The sequence below is a fragment of the Panthera uncia genome, chromosome E1 (genome assembly GCF_023721935.1).
Source record: "Panthera uncia isolate 11264 chromosome E1, Puncia_PCG_1.0, whole genome shotgun sequence".
In the NCBI taxonomy this organism is placed as follows: Eukaryota; Metazoa; Chordata; class Mammalia; order Carnivora; family Felidae; genus Panthera; species Panthera uncia.
This window is the reverse complement of record NC_064814.1, coordinates 54,728,863-54,751,040: the sequence shown is the minus strand read 5'-3', so window position 1 is coordinate 54,751,040 and position 22,178 is coordinate 54,728,863. Positions and strand designations below refer to the sequence as shown.

The 22,178-nt window shown below is 46.0% G+C and overlaps 2 protein-coding genes across 2 annotated transcripts in view; one reads left to right on the top strand and one right to left on the bottom strand.

The window, feature by feature from the left end:
* The window catches only part of STX8 (syntaxin 8), a 251,858-nt gene extending 244,854 nt beyond the window's left edge, over positions 1-7,004 (bottom strand). Inside the window, exons 1-2 of the mRNA XM_049638107.1 lie at positions 6,940-7,004; positions 708-807 (exon numbers count right to left, since the gene is read on the bottom strand). Coding sequence (XP_049494064.1) covers positions 708-807; positions 6,940-6,956 — 117 coding nt within the window. The 5' untranslated portion in view covers positions 6,957-7,004. The remainder of the gene's footprint in view (positions 1-707; positions 808-6,939) is intronic.
* Positions 7,005-7,629: 625 nt separating this feature from the next.
* The window catches only part of CFAP52 (cilia and flagella associated protein 52), a 43,347-nt gene continuing 28,798 nt past the window's right edge, over positions 7,630-22,178 (top strand). The window contains exons 1-4 of the mRNA XM_049638098.1: positions 7,630-7,797; positions 14,282-14,481; positions 15,343-15,479; positions 19,505-19,633. Coding sequence (XP_049494055.1) covers positions 7,701-7,797; positions 14,282-14,481; positions 15,343-15,479; positions 19,505-19,633 — 563 coding nt within the window. The 5' untranslated portion in view covers positions 7,630-7,700. The remainder of the gene's footprint in view (positions 7,798-14,281; positions 14,482-15,342; positions 15,480-19,504; positions 19,634-22,178) is intronic.

Below are 22,178 nucleotides of genomic sequence, written 5' to 3'. Positions count from 1 at the left end.
CTCTCTCAAAAAAAAAAAAAAACGTTAAAAAAAAAAAAAAAAAAAAAGGAAAGACAAACTCAGACTTAAGTGTCTGTGGTGGTGCCCGTGGTGGTACAGTGTCTGAAACTGTGTTCTGCAACCCCTAAGACAGACCCCATGAGCAAAAAGATCTCCCTGTTCTGATTGCCGGAAAAGAAAAATACCAACTTGGAAGGGGAAAGGTTAGAGAGAAACCCGCAGTGTTGGGATCTGAATCGAAGGAGCTAGAGTGAATCCATGAGGGTCTGGAAAACACAGTTCCCCAGCCAAATCCTACCACTGTTTTTATACACCCTGCAAGCTATATAAAATGCAAATTATTACATGTATTACATAGAATAAATGTATAATGTCAAAAAGGCCATTTGGCAAGAACAGATTCTCAGAGAGGTGAAGGCGTAGCCTCTTGTCCTGCAAAGCCCGAAAGATTTACTATCTGGGGCCTGAGCTGGACTAGGAAATTGTTAGACACTTTTACGGTTAAACAGGAGAAATTAAACGGGTGTCATGCTTCGTTTCGTCTCAGTTATAACGATTCACTGATTGACTGTAAGGTCAACGCAACGCCCGTAAGCTTCGCAGCCACACACACACACACACACACACACAGTCTCAGCAGTAGGAGGGTTTGCAGAGCTCAGAGCTCAGACAAACCGTTCCGGGTCCTAATTCTCTCCTGCTCTCACCCTGATTGTATTTTCACCACTTCTTCCATGCTGATTTTGCTGTTGGATTTTCTCGGCGATGTCTTGCGCGATTTGGCAGGTGGCATCGTACGTGGAGAACCTGCATCGAAGGCATAAAGGAGAAGCATGCTTCAGGCTCTTTGAAAGCAACTTTCTGCATGACTTGCGCACCACTTGTTACTTCTAGCCACCAAGTCAAACGGGGAGGATGAGAATAGTAAATACAGCGACGCGTGTTGCTGTCATAGGAAATACTGTGTGAGCCGGGCTCTGTTCTGAATGCTCCGTGTGTAACAATTCGCTTCATCCGCACGAAAACGCCAGGAGACGGGTACCGCTCCCATCGCCATCTTACAAGTGAGAAAATCAGCACAAACAGGCAGTAGATCCACTTGGCCAAGTGGTCCCGCCCACTGCAAACTACGTCCCCAACCACTTGTTCGAATTCATCCACTCACAGAACATCCGGCAAACATTTATGCAAGGGCTCCTCTGGGCTGAGCACGGGTTCCAGGCACTGGAGAGCAGGGCAGCGAACCGAATGGACAAAGTCCCTGCTCAAGGAGCATAAAATAAATAAAGACCCAGCATGTCCAGGGCTGGTAGGCGCTAACAAGAAAAAGAAAGCAGGATAAAAGAACACAGAGCGAGGCAAGGTGAGGAAGCCAGCCAGGCAGGTATCTGGGGAAGAGCTTCACAAAACAGGAACAGCAGGTACTGTTTATCCTCCAACAAAATGCGCTGGGGACGCAGGACACCCCCTCCGGACATCTAAGCTCGCAAGAACTCTCTGGAAACATTTGCCGAGCTTCTATTTGTTATTCAGAGTGTCGGGAGGCTTTGAAAAATCCACAATAAATTCCCCGGGGTCCCTTATTTTTTCCTTCTGGGACAGCCTTTTTGCTTCCTATTTGTTTTGCAGAGAACAGCTAAGTACACCTTGTATCTCTCCTACCAGGTGGCCCTGCTCTGCAGAGAAGGGACTAGGGCTGTCCTAGTACAAACTAGGGAAAACTGCTGTTTGCCCCCATGTCCCCATTTCTGCTTGAAAAAGTAAATGATCCGTTTCTTAAAAATCTTTGAACTCCCACACATTACTCATCCACTGAGGGAACTCGGCAAATGTGTTTTTCGATAACGGCAAAAAAAAAACAAACAACAAAAAACAATCTCCGGTCACTTCCCTTAGCAATCTTACTAGAGTAATTACGGCGATGGGTAACAAACTGAGTACCTGATCTGGGCCAGGTCCTACTTCTAATCTCATGAGGTAGGATCTTTGACAATGCCCCACTCTACGCTGAAGGAGCATCACGTGTGTATGCGTGTGAAAGTGTGTGTATGTTCATGCGTCCAAGAAAAGAGCAAGTAACACGACACGTAGTTAAGAAAATAGGAGGGGAGCTGATAAGGAAAACAGGGTCCTGATTCCCAGCTTTACCACATTTCTCCTTTTCCCCTCCATACTGTCACCTCTGAAAAGAGGAGCACAGACAGGTCTGGCTCTGTGGTCCCAGACCAGACCTATGGAAATCGATAGTAAGGTATGATACACTGCCTAACAACCACGGAGCCTAAATGGTAAGTACTCCTGGAGTTTGGGAGGGAGAGAAAGTAGTGTCGGCCGAGGCACTCAGACTGGACAGGGCTGGGCCACGAGGTGACACCGTGGGCTGAATAGCGAGGTTGAAGCAGGAGGGAGGGGCACATTCGGCTGAGCAGCCCTGGGTAAGAGGGTAAGGTATAAAAGGAGACAGATGCGTGGAAGCTAGTTTCTGTGGAGCCTTGAACACCAGAATTATCAGGGGAGGCTTTTGAAAAAAGAGGACGTTGGAGCTGTAGGGGATACTCTGGCACACCGAGTGAGCCCCTGAAGAGGTTCTAGGACATGCAGAAGGCCAAAATCCCAGATGTTTTGCTCCCAATCTTTACGTTCCCACATTAGCCTTGGAGGGTGCTAGTTCTGAAACTCTGCTACATGCTGGGATCACCAGGGAATCTTGAAACAACAACACAACCGATTCCTGGCTCCCAAACCCAAGCATCCTGCTTAAACGGGAATGGTTTTATTTTTTTTTTAATGTTTTTTTTTTTTAACGTTTATTTTTTTTGAGACAGAGAGAGACAGAGCATGAACAGGGGAGGGGCAGAGAGAGAAGGAGACACAGAATCTGAAACAGGCTCCAGGCTCTGAGCTGTCAGCACAGAGCCCGACGCGGGGCTCGAACTCACAGACCGTGAGATCATGACCTGAGCCGAAGTCGGACACTTAACTGACCAAGCCACCCAGGCGCCCCTTTAATGTTTATTTTTGAGACAGAGAGAGACATATTGTGAGCAGAGGAGGGACAGAGAGAGAGGGGGACACAGAATCTAAAGCAAGCTCCAGGCTCCAAGCCGTCAGCATAGAGGCCGACGCGGGGCTCGAACTCACAAACCGCGAGATGATGACCTGAGCCGAAGTTGGACGCTTAACCGACTGAGCCGCTCAGGCACCCTGGGAATGGGGTTTGACCTGACCACGAGGAGTTGTCAAAACTCCCCCTGGTGTTCCTACCTGGAGCAAAGTCTGAGAACCACAAGCACAGAGGTCACGGGCAGCCTCATCACAGTATCAAACACACGAGTACCTAACGTAGTAGTTGAGGGGCACCTGGGTGGCTTAGTCAGCAGGGCCTCTGACTCTTGATTTCAGCTCAGGCCACGATGTCATGGTTCATGAGTCCAGCCCCGTGTCGAGCTCTGCACTAATGGCACAGAACCTGCTGGGATTCTTGGCTCTCCCTCTCTCTCTGCCCCTACCCCACTTGTGCACACACACTCTCTCTTTCTCTCTCTCAAAATAATAAACATTTAAATAAATAAATAAATAAATAAAGTACTACTTTAGGAAAATTAACCTGCACTCATTTACATAAATGGCTGGGAACGAGAGAGGAGTGGCAAGAGCCCAGAAGACTCCCATTCCATAACTGGTCACCAGTATCTCCTGTCTGCAAGGCCCACAACTAAAAGCATGGGGCCAAGGCAGAAACAGACAGCATGAAAGAGCTGCCAGGGGCGCCGGGGGGGGCTCCGTCGGTGAAGCGTCCGACTTCAGCTCAGGTCATGATCTCGCAGTCGGTGAGTTCGAGCCCCGCGTCGGGCGCTGTGCTGACAGCTGGGAGCCTGGAGCCTGCTTTGGATCCTGTCTCTCTCTTTCTCTCTCTCTCTCTCTCTCTCTCTCTGCCCCTTCCCTACTCACACTCACTCTCTCTCTGTCTCTCTCAAAAAGTTAAATAAACGTTACCAAAAAAAAAAATGTTTTAAAGAGATGCCAGAGGCATTTGAAAGAAAAACCAAATATTCAATAATCAGATAGGAGGAGGGCAAGAAAAAGTGGATGACTGGAGTTTTCAGGCCCAAGGGACACAGAGGATGGTGATGCCACAGCAGAGACCGAAGACCTGAAAAGGGGAACACGCAGGAAGTCCCCTGTTCTACCACAAAAACACTGAATGCACAGTTAAATTCATACACACGTAAGATTTACTTAAAAAAAAACAAAAACCTGGGGAAAAAAGATGTGGAAGGCAGGAATGATACCAGCATGGCAGAAGGCTGGTAATTATAGGACCTGGGTGAGGAGTACAAAGGGGGTCGTTAGACTATCCCTTTCTGTATATTCTTTTACCTTCCACAACATTTTTGAGAATAGACCAAAAAGAAAAAAGAAAGGACCAACCAGAATACAAAACCGTTAAGGTCTGTTTAACTCTAACTCTTCCAGGAAGGGTGCATCACCAACACACATGTTGCCCCGGCAGGAAAGCTAATTAGCTTTAGCAAAGAACCTGTTCAGAGACAGTCATCCTTCTATTAAAAAGCGAGCCTACTGCTTGCTTTGATACACCGGTAAAGCAGTCACGGCTCTATGCCATGACTGACCAGCCGAATACCATTCAGGAGTAAAGCACCATTGATGTACGATTGTCAACAGCACGAACAGAAGGCTGTATGTAGCCAAGTCTGTTTTTATAAGGTTTTCAAAGTCCCGTTCCATACTCCCTCCTACCCTCCTGACCAGCAACCCACTTTGCAACGGAGCTAAGCTACCAGCACAGCAGAGTTTCCACCTGTTTCATAGTCAACGGACAAATGAGAAAGCCACGGAATCAAACTACCTGAGAGCAACGGGAAAAATCATAAATGCGTTTTCAGCATGAACTGGGGAAGGGGCTTGGGGTCCAAGGACAGCTTCCATCAATCTAAATGGATTATCACCTCTGAGCTCTATTTCCTACCTTATGTGTAAAGTGAGGGGGTCAGCTTCCAGGAAGTGGAGGGCAACTTAGCAAAACGTTATCAAGGGCCTTAAAAATGTTCATATCCTTGAACCCAACAGTTCACTTCCAGGAAATGAGCTGAGGAAGTAAGAGATGGAACAAAGGGGCTGTCTCTGCAACAGTTAAACAAAACAAACTCTAATATTACAAAGAGGTACAAAAGAGGGAAATAATTATGGTTATTCATATGATGCACTATTATGTACCATTAGAAAAATCCTGTTTTTAGTAAATACTTAATGACACAGGGAAACGTTCCCTGCTTTGTAAAACATGCAGGTTTCCCTCACTATCCAAAAGTAGTCTTCCAATGAAACCTTTCATAAGGCAAAATGGGGTATAAAGCAAAAGGGCAATGACCACTAATTCATACAGAAAAATTTTTGAGCTTTCTCAGACCCCCCAAAATGACCGCTCTTGGTTTTTTCTGATACCTTAAGGCACATCTTGCTAACAGGTGCACAAAATAAACCCAAAAAAGCGCACAGGTTTTCACAGACACAGCTCAAAGCTATCACAGTCTGATGCTGTCATGCTGAGTATAGCTCCCAGGGAAGGAGCCTGGGGGGGGTCACTCTGCTGGTTGGGGTGCACAATGCCCCTAAGACAGCTTGCTGCAAAATAAACGCTGAATGCCATTTTCCCTTTCCACATTTTTTTCATAAAAGCAAAAACCCCCTTCAGGTTTCTTTTGGTTAGAGAAAACAGGAACTAAGGTAGGTCTTTCCTAAAAGCAAAGTGGCATAAGGTGAAGTTTCAAAAAGCCACGGATGCTTGTATATGTATCATTATATGTACATACACACGCATATTATATAAACTAATGTATTCATTTTAAAAATCAATAGTGGCTATCATTCCAAATGACAAAGTTGAAGATGTTTCTCCCCTCTGCAAGTATTCAGTACTTCCTAAATTTTCTATCAGGGTGTATACAATTGTTAAAACTTGGTGGGAAAAAATTAGCGTTAAATCAAGTAAGCCATTGGCCAGGTCACCCAGATCCCAGAGCGTGCTAACTTTGATCTTGCACACCATTCTCCCGGTAGCCATCCTGCCTACAACTTCAACAATTATAAATTCTACCAGAAATATTAACCTAAAACATAAAGTCCAACAAGAACTTTACAGAGCTATATAACACGCTTTTCATTATGAAACAAAAAAAGTCAAGTCCGATATGCCATAGCAATATGTTCCTTGGGGTCAGTACTTGTGTCTGTCATCGTTCAGTCCTTGGGACTTAATTGTGGAGGGAATGACCCTTACCAGCTATTGTTCTGCTGCAGAAGTTGCAGCAGAGGAAAACAGCCTTCGTGACGCTGACTCAGGTAAGGGTTAAATGCCCTATAAGCAAATGCGTAATTTCCCTCCCTGATTCCGGTAAGTTTTTTTGAAGGGCCCACAAGATCTAAGTCCTAGAGCCAGCTGGTTAACTTGCGGGTGACCATGCATTCTGAACCTCGGCTTCTCCGCCTGTGAAGTAAGGGGCCGGGGGTGGGGGTCACCAGATGGACCGGCATTGCACGCGAAAAGGTTACTTGGACTTCACTTTCCCGAGAGTCCAGGGAAGCCAGCACCAGCCACCTCCACAGCCAGGACGGGCGGGAAATCTCCCCAGATGCAGCCGAGAAGGGCTGAAGGCATGTTCCGGGGTTCGGCACAAGCCCGCAGCTCCCCGGGGTTCCCCCCCCCCCACCACCGTCCGGGGCCGCCCCTGCGAACACCGAGGGTGGCGGGACACGGCAGGGTCTCCCTCGGCTGGGGAAGGGGCCCCGCTGCCCCCCCGCTGCCCCTCCCCTCTTCCCGAAGGTTCCCCGGCCCCAGAGCCTGGCGACCGCCAGCTCCCCGGAAGCCCGGCCTCCCTCGCGAACCCCTCCGCGCGGCCGCCCTCACCCCGGGCTCACCAGGGGTCCGGGGCCATCGCGCTGTCTCCGCCCGCCTTCGGACACTTCCTGCTCGCGGCAGCTGACTACGGCGGCCCGCGCGGCTCACACCCCGCGGTTCGGCCCGGGCGCGACCGGAACCTGCCGTTTCCCCCGGTGCGTGTGCGCTGCGGCCTCCAAGGTAGGGAAGCCACCCCCCCCCCCCCCAGCAACCCTTAGGTCGGCGCGAACAGCCCGGCGCAATTAAAATAAAACTTTTGGACAAAAATCGAAGCATTTTCCCGGGAAGGTGGAAGCATCACAAGCCCTCCGGCAGTTACCCGAAGTTGCAACCCGCTTCAAACAAAAAACACACAAAAACTGGACTGTGGGCATAGTTGCACAGCTGTGTACATTTACTAAACCTCAGAGTGAATTTTATACGTAAAGTTATACCTCAATAAAACTTAAAAAAAAATTGTTAATCCTGCTTCAAACAAAGGACCCAAAGAATGGCAATTATAGATTGTCTTATAGCACCCTTCCCTAAATGACACTCGGTGATTGGTTATGCGGTTACGAAAAGAGTCCGTAGGGGGAAACGTGCAGCCAATGCCCCTAAATTTTCACGGAAATTGGAAGGAAAAGGAGCCCTCTCTGCTTCCGCAGCGGGAGCTCAGGGCTCAGCAGCCGAGAGCGTGCGCGGGCCTGGGCCCGGCGCGCATGCGCGCGTCCGTTACCATACCGACCAGGAGACGCTGCGCGGCCCGAGGCAGAGAGAGGGAGCGCCTGGTGTCCAGGGAATGGAAAACCAAATTCCTCCCAAGGCCGAGGTGGCCGAGGTGGCCGAGGTGGCCGAGGTGGCCGAGCTGGAGCTTGAGGCCGCGATCGGCTTCAATGGTGAGGCCTCGAACGTGTCTGGGCGGGGGGTTGCAAGCCCTGGGGACGAGTAGCGCAAACAGGGACCGTGGGACACCGGGTGGCACCTGGAAGGCAGCGGGACCCTGGCAAGGGCCAAATTCTCTCCCGCCCCCAGGGCCCTGGGGAATCACATCCTCGCCCCAGACCTCAAAGACCGGGATGGTTTCACAGCACCTAAGAGGGACAAGTGCCTGCTCATGGGACCGAAGCATGAGTAAGGGTGGTCGTAACCCATCTCCCCCTGGTCAGCTCTGCCCTGGCCCTGTGACCCCGCCAGCCCCCGCAGCTGCCCGCCCCTGGGTAACCGCGGGATGGCTGAGTCCTGTTCGGCCCCTGGGCACAACTACTAGAACCCCAGCTGATGTGCCCATGAGAATGAGCTGGGGACCGAACGTGGCAGTGAGCATCCGTTTTAGGGGATGATCTTGTCCTCTAACCGGAGAAGGACCCTAACACTGAGGGTGTCAGGGAAGGCTGTGGAGGCGGGGAGATGCTTCTGTCCTGGAGGCCTGGCGGTTCTGCTCACACCTTATTTGTGACTGCCTGATAGTTTGAACATGAAGGGGGGTAATGCTCTTTGTTTTTGTGTGTGAAGGAAGGAAACAAGCGCGTTACATTTAGAAAAAGCAAACTTTTTTTTTTTAAGTGTGTTGTGCTGCCCGAAAGTTTTAAAATTGTAATATTGCACACCAGAACTGTCAATGGCTAAAGCTTTAGGCACATTCTGGAACCTAGAGCTTGACTCTTCGTGTTAGTTTAACAGTCTCTTATAGATAGTGGGCACTTCTTAGTACATCTGAGATATCGGCCATCTTTAGAGCTGGTGGCAAGGTCATTGGTAAAGGAAGTGAGTGACCGCTGCTGACTGCAGGGGGTCAGTGCAGAACCTCGAACACAGCGCTCTGCAACTGAATTCATGATGTTTTGTGGAGCTCTAAGAGTAAATATATGGGGGCGACCTGGTGGCTCAGTTAGTTAAGCCTCCTACATTGGCTCACATCATGATTTATTTCCGGGTTCGTGAGTTCGAGCCGCCGTACCCGGCTCTGCAATGCCAGTGCTGGGTCTGCTGGGGATTCTCTCTCTCTCCTTCTGTCTCTCTCTTTAGCTAAAATAAAGTTTAAACATTTAAAAAAAAAAGTTATAAAAAAAAAAGAGAAAATAGATGGTACACTATATTCCAGTGCCTTCCATGGCCATTACTAGTTATCTTGGCCTTTTAAAATGGCCCAAATTAATGGAATTATTTTTACTTTGCTGGTTTTGTGACAATTTATATTATATTCTTTCCTGTAGTCAAATACACATTTATCTAGAACCACTATATGCCAAATAGTATGCTATGTTCTGAGAATACAGGGATAAATCCATAGCCACACTTAAGAAGAAGAGTTTAGGAAACTGGAAAAATACAGTGAAGCCCAAAGAAAAATCAGCCATCGTTACATTTGGCAAAGATAGTGCTGTTAAAGGTTTGGTGTGATCCTTTCAAATATATATTTACATATAAACTTTTTAAAAATTTTTTTTCATTTTCATTTTTTATTCTTTTACATTTATTCATTTTTGAGAGCCAGAGCACCAGCGAGGGAGGGGCACAGAGAGAAAGGGAGACACAGAATCGGAAGCAGGCTCCAGGCTCTGAGCTGTCAGCACAGAGCCCAACGCAGGGCTTGAACTCCCGAATGGCAAGATCATGACCTGACCTGAAGTGGGATGCTTAGCCAACTGAGCCACCCAGGTGCCCCTTTTTAAAAACAATGTTTAATGTTTATTTTATTTTTGAGAATGATGCAGGGGGAGAGGGGAAGAGAGAGAGGGAGACACAGAATCCAAAACAGTCTCTAGGCTCCCAGCCCAACACAGGGCTCGAACTCACGAACGACAAGATCACGACCTGAGCTGAAGTCAGTGTTTAACTGACTGAGCCACCCAGGCACCCCTAAACCTTTTTTAAATGAACGGGGGCTCATACTGTATAATTTTAGACTTTTTTTTTTTTCTACTTAACTCCACTTAACACTATGCCATGTACATTTTCCCTTAGCACAGAGCTTGAGTGGGGGAGGGACAGAGAGAGAGAGGGAGAAACAGACTCCAAAGTGGGCTCCAGGGGCTGAGCTGTTAGCAGAGAGCCTGACGCAGGGCTCGAACCCATGAACTGTGAGATCATGACCTGAGCCGAAGTCCAAAGCTTAACCAACTGAGCCACTCAGGTGCTCCTGTGCAGGGGTTACTATAGGGCTCTTGTATTTTTATCATAAAATAGTGCAACAGAAATTTATAATGCCATAATAAATACCAAGTATTGCACACAGGATTAGCAAGTTTTGATACTGTTTCTTATTTGAGTTAATTTTTTTGAGTTTATGTCTTTTCTTTATTTTGAGAGACGGAGAGACAGAGGCAGAATCCCAAGCAGGCTCTGTGCTAATAGCACAGAGCCTGATGTGGGGCTCAATCCAACAAACCGTGAGATCGTGACCTGAGCCAAAATCAAGAGTCAAGCTCAACTGACTGAGCCACCCGGGCGCCCCTTGAGTTAATATTTTTGAGAAAAAAAACACACATTTTAAGTCCTCTCTTCTATCACACTATCCTATCCTTTCTCCCTCTGTAGAGACAACCACTACCCTGAAGTTAATGTGTACCCTTCCCAGCCATGCTTTCAAAGCTTGCGGTGTGTGTAAAATATTAAATATGCTATCTATAAATAATTTATACTGTAAATGTGCAAGTTTTTATATTTTATAGAAATGGTTTCATCCTGCACACATTCTGAAGCCTGCTTTTTTTTCCACCCAGCATTTATGCAATCTTCTCATGTCGATTAATTTAACTCCGCTACTCCCTTGTGTAAATACGCCAACATTAGTTATCTATTCCCCGTAGATGGTCTTTTAATTTATTTGCAACTTTCTGCTACTACAAGGCTGCAAGGCTGCAGTGAACACCTTTGTAGTGGCCTGTGGACACAATTGCAAGTATTTCTCTAGGTCACGTACCAAAGAGTGGAACACCTGGGTCCTAGGGTGTGTGCGTGCTCAACCATTCTGAACATGGCTGTGTTGTTTTCCAAAGCTATTCCACCGAAGTACCTTCCCACGACGCAGTTGTATGAGCGTTTCCTTTTGTTCACATCACCGCTAATGCTTGCTATTATCGGCCTTTTTAATTTTAGCTGTTATGATGGAAATGAAACAGTGTCTCATTTGGGATGCAGTGCTCATTACTTTGATGGCTATAGTTTCACATGTTTATTGTTTTTTGGTTTTTTTTTTTTTTAATTTCCTCCCTCCTACATTGCCTGTTCATAGCCTTTGCTCATTTTTCCATTGGAGCAGTTTGTGCTTTCTTATTTGTTTGTGGTAGCTCTTTGTATGTTCTGGATATAATCCTTATCTATTACGTACATTGCAAACATCTTCTCCTGGTTTGGGTTTTTCTTTTCATTTTGTCATTTGTCATCAGAAGTCTTAGGTTCTTAACATAACTGGATGACTACGGTGGCCTTCTCTGTTAGGATTTGCTCTCTTTGTGGCACGTTTAAGAAGTCATCTCCTACAACTTGTGTACACATGAAGTCTTGTTTGTCACAGTTAGGTCCTTGATCTACCTATTGTACTGTTTGCGGATGGTGTGAGGTAGGATCTGATTTTGCTTTTTCCATATGGATAGTCAAATGATTGCTTATTAGGTAACTGCAATTGAAAATGTATATATGAACATGAAGAGGGAGCATAGGACAAGCTGAGGGTAAAGCATAAACTAGCATACCCATGCCCCACCCCCCTCCCCCCAGGTGGGATGTGTGTCCCCCCCAGGTAGGATGTGTGACATTCCTGGCTGCCCAAGAACAAAGGAGAAGACAGACAACAAATGGTTAAACTGATAGAGTCACTGTCGGTTTACAAATATCTTAGTACAACTGCAAGAAAAGGGCAATCTAGGGGCACCTGGGTGGCTCAGTCAGTTAAGCATCCAACTTCAGCTCAGTGAAGTTCGGTCAGTGAGTTCAAGCCCCGCCTTGGGCTCTGTGCTGACAGCTCAGAGCCTGCAGCCTGCTTTGGATTCTGTGTACCCACCCCCTCTCTCTATGCATCGCCCACTCTGCTCTGTCTCGCTCTGTCTTTCAAAAATAAATCAATGTTTTTTAAAAATTAGGGGGAAAAAAAGGGGGCAATCTTATCAATAGCCTAATGTCCGGGAACTCCCTACTGTCTTAAGGATAGTGTTTTGCTCGAGTGAAAACCAACCTTGGCCTGACAATAGCTAGGCCTCCAGTACCCTGTGAGTCTTTTTCGCATGTGGAAATCCCTTTAAGAAACGTCCTCTTGACTTTACCTCCCCCAACACCATGGTATATAACCAGTCATTCTTCACAGCCCCAGTGCAGCTCTTCCTGCCACAGGTCCTGTCCCCGTGCTTTAACAAAATCATCTTTTTTGCCCCAAAGACATCTTCAAGAATTCTTTCTTGGCTGTCAGCTCCGAACCCCACCATCACCCCAAAACCTCATCAGACAGATCACCCCCAAAGACAGAAACCTTAGGCTTTGGAGAACTTACGACAGGAAAAAGGAACAATCTCAAGTAAAGCGAAAGAAATCATTTAGTCAATAAATACATTTGACAATTTGAGCAAAAGAAAAAAAAAAGAAAGAAAGAAAAATCTGTGATCTATTTAGCTACTGGAATCACATTCTGTACCAAAATAAATTCTAGAGGGAGTTAAATGTAAAAGATGAATTCATTAAAAGATGAGAACATGATATTAATAAATATTTATGACTCTTTTGATGGAGTAGGAGATAGCCATAGAATGGTTTTAAAATACCCTGGAATAAATGTACTAAGAAATGTGTGAGATCTTTAGGGAGAAAAATCGAAAATGGAAGCCCTAAAAGGAGATTTCGTAGAAAAACATATCCTGTTTTTAGAAAGGAGATTGAATGTATTATTATAAAAATTATTTTTCCTTAATCTATACATTTAATACCATGACACCAAAAATGATTTTTAACTAATCAAGTTGACTTTACGGTTTGTACCGTAAAATAGTATCAAGCCTAGCCCCCCAAATTCTGGCCAAAATTGAGTGATAAGGGAGGACCTCTCTTTCACAATAAAGCATGTTGCAAAGGTTTATAATTGGGGTGATGGTTCTTGCCCCAGAGCTGGAGGATGGGGTCTCACTGCGAGAGGTCTGGGCTTCCTTAGAGCGAGCGCCTGGTGGTGACTCGGAACCAAATTATCTTTACTTTGTGGGTAGTGGAGGCAGTGAATTCATGTTCGTACTGTGCTTCCCACTCACCCAGACTGGCTGTTGGTATTTCCTGCTTCTCAGGATTCCAAGAATTGGCCTTGTTCTCCAGAGTGAGGTTCCTGGACCACCACCAGCATCTCCTGAGAACTTGTCAGAAATTCAGAACCTCAAGGAGCACCCGGGTGGCTCAGTGGGTTCAGCGTCTGGGTTCAGTGTCTGACTTCAGCTCAGGTCATGATCTCGCGGTTTGTGGGTCTGAGCCCCGCATCGGGCTCTGTGCTGACGGCTCAGAGCCTGGAGTCTGCTTCAGATTCTGTGTCTCCCTCTCTCTCTGTCCTCCCCCGCTTGCACTCTGTCTCTCTCTCTCAGAAATAAATAAACATTAAAAAAAAAAAAGATAAAAAAAAAAAAATTCAGAATCTCAGCTCCCCTTCCAGACCTGAAATATGCATTTTAACCAGATCCCCTGGCAATTTTATGCACTGAAGTCTGAGAAGTGGTATACTAGACCGACCTTGTCAGTGGAATAAAATTACATATATGATACCCCCTCACCAACCCACTTGTTTTAGTTGATCTCAGATTTTTTTTTATTTCAAAATTTGTATTCAATTTTGTTTTATTTTTTTTTATGTTTATTTATTTTTGAGAGAGAGAGACAGGCAGACAGACAGAGCACAAGCAGGGGAGGGCAGAGAGAGAGGGAGACACAGAATCCAAAGCAGGCTCCAGGCTCCGAGCTGTTAGCACAGAGCCCAACGCGGGGCTTGAACTCACGAACCGTGAGATCGTGACCTGAGCCAAAGTCGGACTCTCAACTGACTGAGCCACCCGGGCACCACTGTATCAAAAAAATATATATATATATATATATACATACACACATGTATATATACATGTATATGTATATATACATATGTATATACATATACATGTATATACATATGTATATATACATGTGTATACGTATGTATATACATATATGGGCTACTTGTGCAACTAATTATTATTTTTTTTTTAATTATTATTATTATTATTTTTAAGTAAGCTCCACACCCAACACAGGGCTTGAATCCAGAGAGATCAAGAGTCACACACTGTTCTCACTGAGCCAGCCAGGCACCCCTAATTATCACCACCTTTATTTTTTCTTTCTTTCTTCCTTTAATCATTACTATTTTTAATCTCTCTCTTCTAGGACACGTGCCCACTGGTCTGAAATGCCATCCTGACCAGGAACATTTGATTTTCCCCCTGGGCTGCACAGTCCTGATCCAGGCAATAAATACTCAGGAACAGAACTTCCTGCATGGCCACAGTAACAACGTCTCCTGTGTGGCCATCTCCAAGAGTGGGCTGTACCTTGCCTCCGGGCAAGTCACGTTCATGGGTTTCAAGGTGAATGAACTGAAAAAATAGTTCCTTGTAAATTGATACAGAGGTGACTCCCTAGAACCCCCCCCCCAACTTCAGGGCAGCTCTGCGATGGTCCCTGGTTTTCCCCTCTTCTTCCTCATGGCCTCCTCTTTGAGCTCATTTTTATTCCCTTCGGCTGAGAGTAAGCACTCTGGTGTTTACACCTGACTCCACAGAGAGTGGACTGATAATGCTCAGGAACAAAAAGTCCCTGCTTAATTTATTTATTTAAAAAGTTTTTTTAATGCTTATTTATTTTTGAGAGAGAGACAGACAGAGCTTGAGTGGGGGAATGGCAGAGAGAGAGGGAAACAGAATCCGAAGCAGGCTCCAGGCTTCCAGCTGTCAGCACAGAGCCTGATGCAGGGCTCGAACTCATGAACCACGAGATCATGCCCTGAGCTGAAGTCAGATGCTCAACCAACTGAGCCACCCAAGTGCCCCTTTGCTTAATTAATAAATTTTTTAAAATATTTTTTTAATGTTTATTTATTTTGAGAGAAAGAGAGAGAGAGAGAACAAGTGTGCGAGCAGGGGAGGGGCGGAGAGAGAGAATCCCAAGCAGGCTCCACGTTGTCAGCACAGAGCCTGACGAGGGGCTCGACCCCAGAACAGTGAGATCATGACCTGAGCCAAAGTCGGACGCTCAACCGACTCAGCCACCCAGGCTCCCCCTCTGCTTAATTTAAAATGGTTTCCTCCCTCTTGCCCTTAATGTTTGTGAGACGCAGTCTAATCTCCAGAAAAGTGCTCTTACTGATTGTTTTCCACCAAGAGAGGTAGCTCTGTGCTGGGACTCTTCTGAAGCCAGTCTGCGATCTGACAGCGTCTTCTCGCCCCCAGGCAGATATCATTTTGTGGGATTATAAACAAAGGGAGCTGATTGTCCGGCTGTCACTTCACAAGGGCAAAATCGAAGCACTGGCCTTTTCACCAAATGATTTGTACTTGGTATCACTAGGAGGCCCAGACGACGGAAGGTAATGAACTCAATACGTTTACTTATTTTTCACCGGGCATATTTCTAGTTCTGTCATCCTCTCTCTCCCCTCCGAGGTTCTCTGTCGGCCTGTCCACATTCATGTGTGTGTCTCATATGAAAAGCCTACGGGGAAAATACGGTAGTGCAACACTTCTCGACCTTAGCTGCATGCTGAAGGCCACTGGGGAGCTTTAGAAAATCACTGATGCCTGGGGGGCGCCTGGGGGGGCTCATTCAGTTGAGAATCCGGTTTCGGCTCAGGTCATGATCTCACGGTTCGTGAGTTTGAGCCCCCGAGTCGGGCTCCGTGACGACAGCGTGGAGCCTGCTTGGGATTCTCTCCCTCTCTCCCTCCCTCTCTGTGACTCCCTTGCTCTCTCTGTCTCTCTCTCTCAAAGTAAATAAATAAACTTAAAAGAATTTTTTTCAAGTATAATAAACAAGGTTATATTAGTTTCAGGTGCACAAAACAATGATTCAACAATTCTAGGCATTACTCAGTGGTCATCGAGATAGATGGACTTTTGAAGTGGACTTCTATCTATCTCTACCTTCTCCCCACCCACCTCCCCTCTGGCAACCATCAGTCTGTTGTCAGTACTTAAGAGTCTGTTTTGTGTGTGTGTGTGTGTGTGTGTGTGTGTGTGTGTTTTCTACATTCGTTTGTTTCTTAATTTCCACATGTGAGTGAAATCATACAGTAATTGTGTTTCTCTGACTTATTTCACTTAGCATCATACCCTCTAGTTCCATCCGTGTTGTTGCAAATGGCAAGATTTCATTCTTTTTGGTGGCTGAGGAATGTTCTTATATATCCTCCGTCTTTTTTGTGCATTCATTTGTTGATGGACGCTTGGATTGCTTCCATATCTTGGCTATTATAAATAATGCTACAGTAATAATATCTATCTTTTTGAATTAGCGTTTTCATTTTCTTTGGGTAAATACCCAGGAGTGAAATTACTGGATCATAGGGTAGTTCTATTTTTAATTTTTTTTTGGAGAACCTCCCTACTGTTTTCCACAGTGGCCACACCAGTTTGCATTCCCACCAACAGTGCACGAGGGTGCCTTTCTCTCCACATCCGTGCCAACATTTGTTGTTTCTTATGTTTTTGATTATAGCCATTCTGACAGATGTGAGGTGATATCTCATTATGGTTTTGATGCGCATTTTCCTGATGTTGAGTGATGTTGAACATTGTTCATGTGTTTGTTGGCCATCTTTTTTTTTTTAATTTTTTTTTTAACATTTATTTATTTTTGAGACAGAGAGAGACAGAGCATGAACAGGGGAGGGTCAGAGAGAGGGAGACACACAGAATCTGAAACAGGCTCCAGGCTCTGAGCTGTCAGCACAGAGCCCGACGCGGGGCTCGAACTCACGGACTGTGAGATCATGACCTGAGCCGAAGTTGGACACTCAACCGACTGAGCCACCCAGGCGCCCCTGTTGGCCATCTTTATGTCTTCTTTGGAAAAATGTCTATTCAGATTCTCTGCCCATTTGTAAATTTGTTTTTGTTGTTGTTGTTGTTGTTGTTTTGGTGTTGAGTTGTATAAATTTTTTATATATTTGGACCCCTTACTGGATACGTCATTTGCAAATACCTTCTTCCATTCAGTAGGTTGCTTTGTTGTTTTGTTGATGGTTTCACTGTGCAAAAGCTTTTTGCTTTGGTGCTTTAGTCCCAATAGTTTTAATTGTGCTTTTATTTCCTTGCTAGAGAAGACAGATCTAGAAAAATGTTTCCATGGTCGCTGTCAAAGAGACTATTGCCTGTGTTTTCTTCTAGGAAGGAGTTTTATGGTTTGAGGCCTCACAGTTAGGTCTTTAATATATTTTGAATTTATTTTTGTACATGGCGTAAGAAGGTGGTCCAGTTTCGTTCTTTCACGTGTCGCGTAGCTGTCCGGTTTTCCCAACACCATTTGTTGAAGAGACTGTCTTTTATCCGTTGTGTATTCTTGTTTCCTTTATCATAGGTTAATTGAGAGAGAGACTTCCAAGCAGGCTCCATACCGTCACCATAGAGCCCAACGAGGGGCTCAAACTCACAAACTGTGAGGTAACAACCTGAACAGAAACCAAGAGTTTCATAAAGTTTTAGGGCATTTTTAAACACTCCAAGAAGAGACCCTACACCCGCTAGCAGTCACTCCCCGTTCCCGCTCCCCCACTACCCTCTCAGCCCCAGGCAACCACTGATCCACTTTCTGTCTCCAGAGATTTGCCCGTTCTCCGTGTTTCACCTGAATGGGATAATATAATATGTGGCCCTTTGTAGCTGATTTTTTTTTATTAAGCATAATGTCTTCAAGGTCCATCCATGCTGTGGCATGTGTCGATCCTTCACTCTCTTTATTGTCAAATAATATTCCATTGTATTATTTTCTTCACATTTTCTTCATCCATCAGTGGATGGGGCTTTGTTTATTTTGTTTTATTTTTTTTATGTTTATTTATTTTTGAGAGAGGGACAGAGACAGAGGGTGACAGGGGGAGGGGCAGAGAGAGTGGAAGCCACAGAATGCAAAGCAGGCTCCAGACTCCGAGCTGTCAGCACAGAGCCTGATGCGGGGCTCGAACTCACGAACCGTGAGATCATGACCCGGGCTGAAGTCAGACGCTTAGCTGACTGAACCACTCAGGCGCTCCTAGTGGATGGGGCTTTGGGTCTTCCCCACTTTTGGACTATTGGTAATAATGCTGCTATGAAGACTCATGTACAAGATTTGATGTAGATGTATGTTTTCATTTATTTTAGGTATGATGTACTTGGTTTTAAGAGTCTTTGTGGAGAAGATTACCTACTTATCATTATAACTTTTTGACTTTTTAAGTGATATTTCTCTCGAGTTTTCCACTTCAGATGGTATCTATCGATTTCCTACCAAGAAAAAAAATTACGGCTCTTACACCACCTCCTACCTCCTCATTCCTACCAATCTTGGTTATACCTTGATTTTAGAGCGCCTGTGATAATACCTTCTACATGTAGAAAATTTGAGAAGCATAGCTAGACATACTTTTGCGTTAACAGAGTTTGTAACGTTAGCCTTCTTTTTCTTTAATATTTTGATTCCGGTGTTCCCCAGCATTTTTAGTATTATTGTCTGAACACATTCAGTTTAGGACTAAGTTGTGTGATTACACCCAGAAAGAAGGAGCTGGGATCCAAAGCGGTGCTTTTCACAGTGTGGTCCCCAGACCAGCAACATCGACATCACCGGGGACCTTTTAGAAAAGCGAGACCTCAGGCCCCACCCCAGACCTGCTGAATCAGAAGCTCTCGGGGTGAGTCCCGGCAGCCTCTGTCTGAACAAGCCCTCCAAGTGATTCTGATGTACGTTCAAGTTTGGGAACAGTGCCTTATGTCATCTGTCCTCTTCATCGCATTATTCTGTTCTGGAATACTTCTCCCAGGAACTTTTGTTTTACATGAGACAAATGGGTGGTAAACGTTTATGCCTCGGCTATCTGCAAATGTCTGTTGTTCTTTTAATGTTTATTTTTGACAGAAAGAGAGAGTGTGAGCGGGGAAGGGGCAGAGACAGAGAGGGAGACACAGAATCTGAAGCAAGCTCCAGGCTTTGGGTTGTCAGCACAGAGCCCGATGTAGGGCTCAAACTCATGAACCGTGAGATCACGGCCTGAGCTGCAGTCGGATGCTTCCAGGCGCCCCTGGAAATGTCTTTATTTTAGCATCAGACTTGACTGATGGGATCACTGGTTTCTAGCCTCGTCACCATCTTCCGTCAAAACATTTTCAGTGTCACCCGCTAATCTTCTAATATCCAGCGTGATGGAGGAGACATCTAGTGGGGGAAGGGGGTCAATTCTTTTGATCCTTTGTAAGTAACCTTTTTTTTTTCCTTTCTAGAACCACTAAAAAATAATAATAATAAATAAAAATACATAAAATTAAAAAACAAAAACAAAAACAAAAGAAAACAAAAAACTGTTTCTTACCGTGAGAGCCTGTCTTCCCCTGACTTTTTTGGTCCCTCTCGTTTTGGCAGTGTGGTGGTGTGGAACATAGCCAAGAGAGAAGCCATCTGTGGCAGCCCAGCGGCCGGCCTCAACGTGGGGAATGCCACCACAGTGATCTTCTCGAGGTGCCGAGACGAGATGTTCGTTACCGCCGGAAAGTACGCATCTGCGGTCGGCGTTTTCAGAACTCGTAAACGGCTGCGTTTGCTTGTGCAGAAAGCACGGCCGCTCGAGTTTGGGGGGGGAACATAGTATTCGTCCCAGCAAATTCCCTTCCGTCGTAAATTTGCGTGACGCTGCAGTCCTTAAACATCCTTTGAACTGAAAGTCTTTCAAATACCAGTTAGTTGAGCATTCCGTGCTTCCTACTGAGAAGGGTCTGCTTTCCCGCTGAATTGATTTCAGGTTCCGGTTACTTGTCACTGATAACACACGCCCTACGATGCATGCTTCCAGGGGAATGTGCCGGAATGCACAGATTGGCTTACAGGTTGACGTTTCTTAGCACCTGCTCTTGAGTTAGGCCTCCTGAAAGGAGAGTTTGCGAATGAACCGTGCCAGGAGCCCTCAGGTGTTTGATTTTTAGCCACATGAGATCATTTCCAGCAGTGACAGCTTGTCACCAGCCAAGGGGGACCAAGCCAGAGGCCAGCATCTGTCTAACAGAAGAAGTTAATTTACAGATTCACCAACAGGGCCCTGCTTGGAGTTTGAGGTGAAGTCCGCACAAAAGCATCCTCTCTAATGTGGTGTGTCAGTTCAGAGGTCAAAAAGCTGTCGGGCACCTGGGTGGCTCAGTTGGTTAAGCGTCGGACTTCGGCTCAGGTCACGATCTTGTGGTTCGTGAGTTCGAGCCCCGCGTGGGGCTCTGCACTGACAGCTCGGAGCCTGGAGCCTGCTTCAGATTCTGTGTCTCCCTCTCTCTGCCCCTCCCCTGCTCATGCTCTGTCTCTCTCTCAAAAATAAACAACCATTAAAAAAAGAAAAAAAAAGCTCCGAACGTGGTGGGGTCGAGGTACCTGTTGGGCGGGACTATCTCTTTCAACCCCTCTGTCGGCTCCCATCTGTGACGTCACTGGCTACCTTTCCAGCCAGATCAAAGAAGTGGTCCTGCCCTACCTCTCAGCCATTTCCAGTCCCCACCCTGGGGTATGCAGCCCGCCTTTGTTCCGGGGTAATTATGTGTGTACACGCGTTTACTTCCTGGCCATGAAACTGGCTGGCCTAATGGAAGCCAGCCCCTAGGGAGCAAATCTCACTAGGAGAGCGCCCTGAGCCTGAAGCAGCTGCCCGTGTCCTACCCCTGTCTTCAGAGGTGACTCACCGTCACGCAGGGCTTCTTCGTTGGGGTCCTTGTTTCCTGAGGGTCCAGCTGCTGGCGTCCATGGACACCCTTACTCCAGGAGCCGAAACTTGAATTGAAGCTCCTTTCCCCCCTTCCCCTCCCCCTCGTCCTTCCTTCCCCTGCCCCTCCTCCCCCTCCCTCCTCCTCCTTCCCCCCCATCCTCCCCTTCACCTTTCTCCCTCTCCCCGTTTCTCCCTGTCCCCCTCCTCCCCCTTCCCCTCCCTCTTTCCCTGCCCTGCAAATGAAAAATATATATTTTTTTTTAAGTTTATTTATTTATTTTCAGAGAGACAGAGACACCTGAGAGGGGAAGGGGCAGAGAGAGAGGGAGAAAGAGAGAGAGACTCCGAAGCAGGCTCTGCACTGTCAGTGGGGCTCAAACTCACGAACCATGAGATCATGACCTGAGCCTAAATCAAGGGTGGGAGGCTTACCGACTGAGCCACCCGGGCGTCACCCCCGCCCCACCCCCAGCAAATTTTTTAAGGACAATCTGTATTCTAGGTCTGCTTTGGTTGTATGTGACAGCGATAGCCGAGAACAAGTAAGGACTCCTGCGTTAAGATTTCCGGTATGGCACCCATGATATCCTCCATGATGGTCCCTATTTCAGATACGCCACTATATCATCCCTCATGAGAGATCCTGCAAATTCCAATTTGACGTCCAAGTGACATCTACCAGGAAGGCCATGGAAAAGCTGATTTTTTTTTTAAATTTTGAAAGTATGCAAAATATGTATTGGAACAAGAAATAGATTTGTATTCAAATAAGAAAGTATTCAAAATACTTCTAGGGGCGCCTGGGTGGCTCAGTTGGTTAAGCGTCTGACTTCGGCTCAGGTCATGATCTCGCGGTCTGTGAGTTCGAGCCCCGCGTCAGGCTCTGTGCTGACCGCTCAGAGCCTGGAGCCTGTTTCAGATTCTGTGTCTCCCTCTCTCTGACCCTGCCCCGTTCATGCTCTGTTTCTCTCTGTCTCAAAAATAAATAAACATTAAAAAAAAATTTTTTTAAACAAAATACTTCTTAAGCACTTACTATGTGCCTAACTCTGGAAGCTAAAAAAAAAAAAAAAAAAAGGAAAGCTGAACTTGATCTATTTTTATTTTTTTATTTTTTTATTTTTATTTTCTTTTAAGGTTGACTTAAGTAATCTCTACGCCCAATGTGTGGCTCAAATTCACAACCCTGAGATCAAGAGTCACATGCTGTACTGATACGGCCAGTCAGGCGCCCTGATCCATCTTTTTTTTTTTTTTTTAATGCTTGTTTATTTTTGAGAGAGAGAGAGAGAGAGAGAGAGAGAGAGAGACTGAGTGTGAGTAGGGGAGAGGCAGAGAGAGAAAGGGAGACACAGA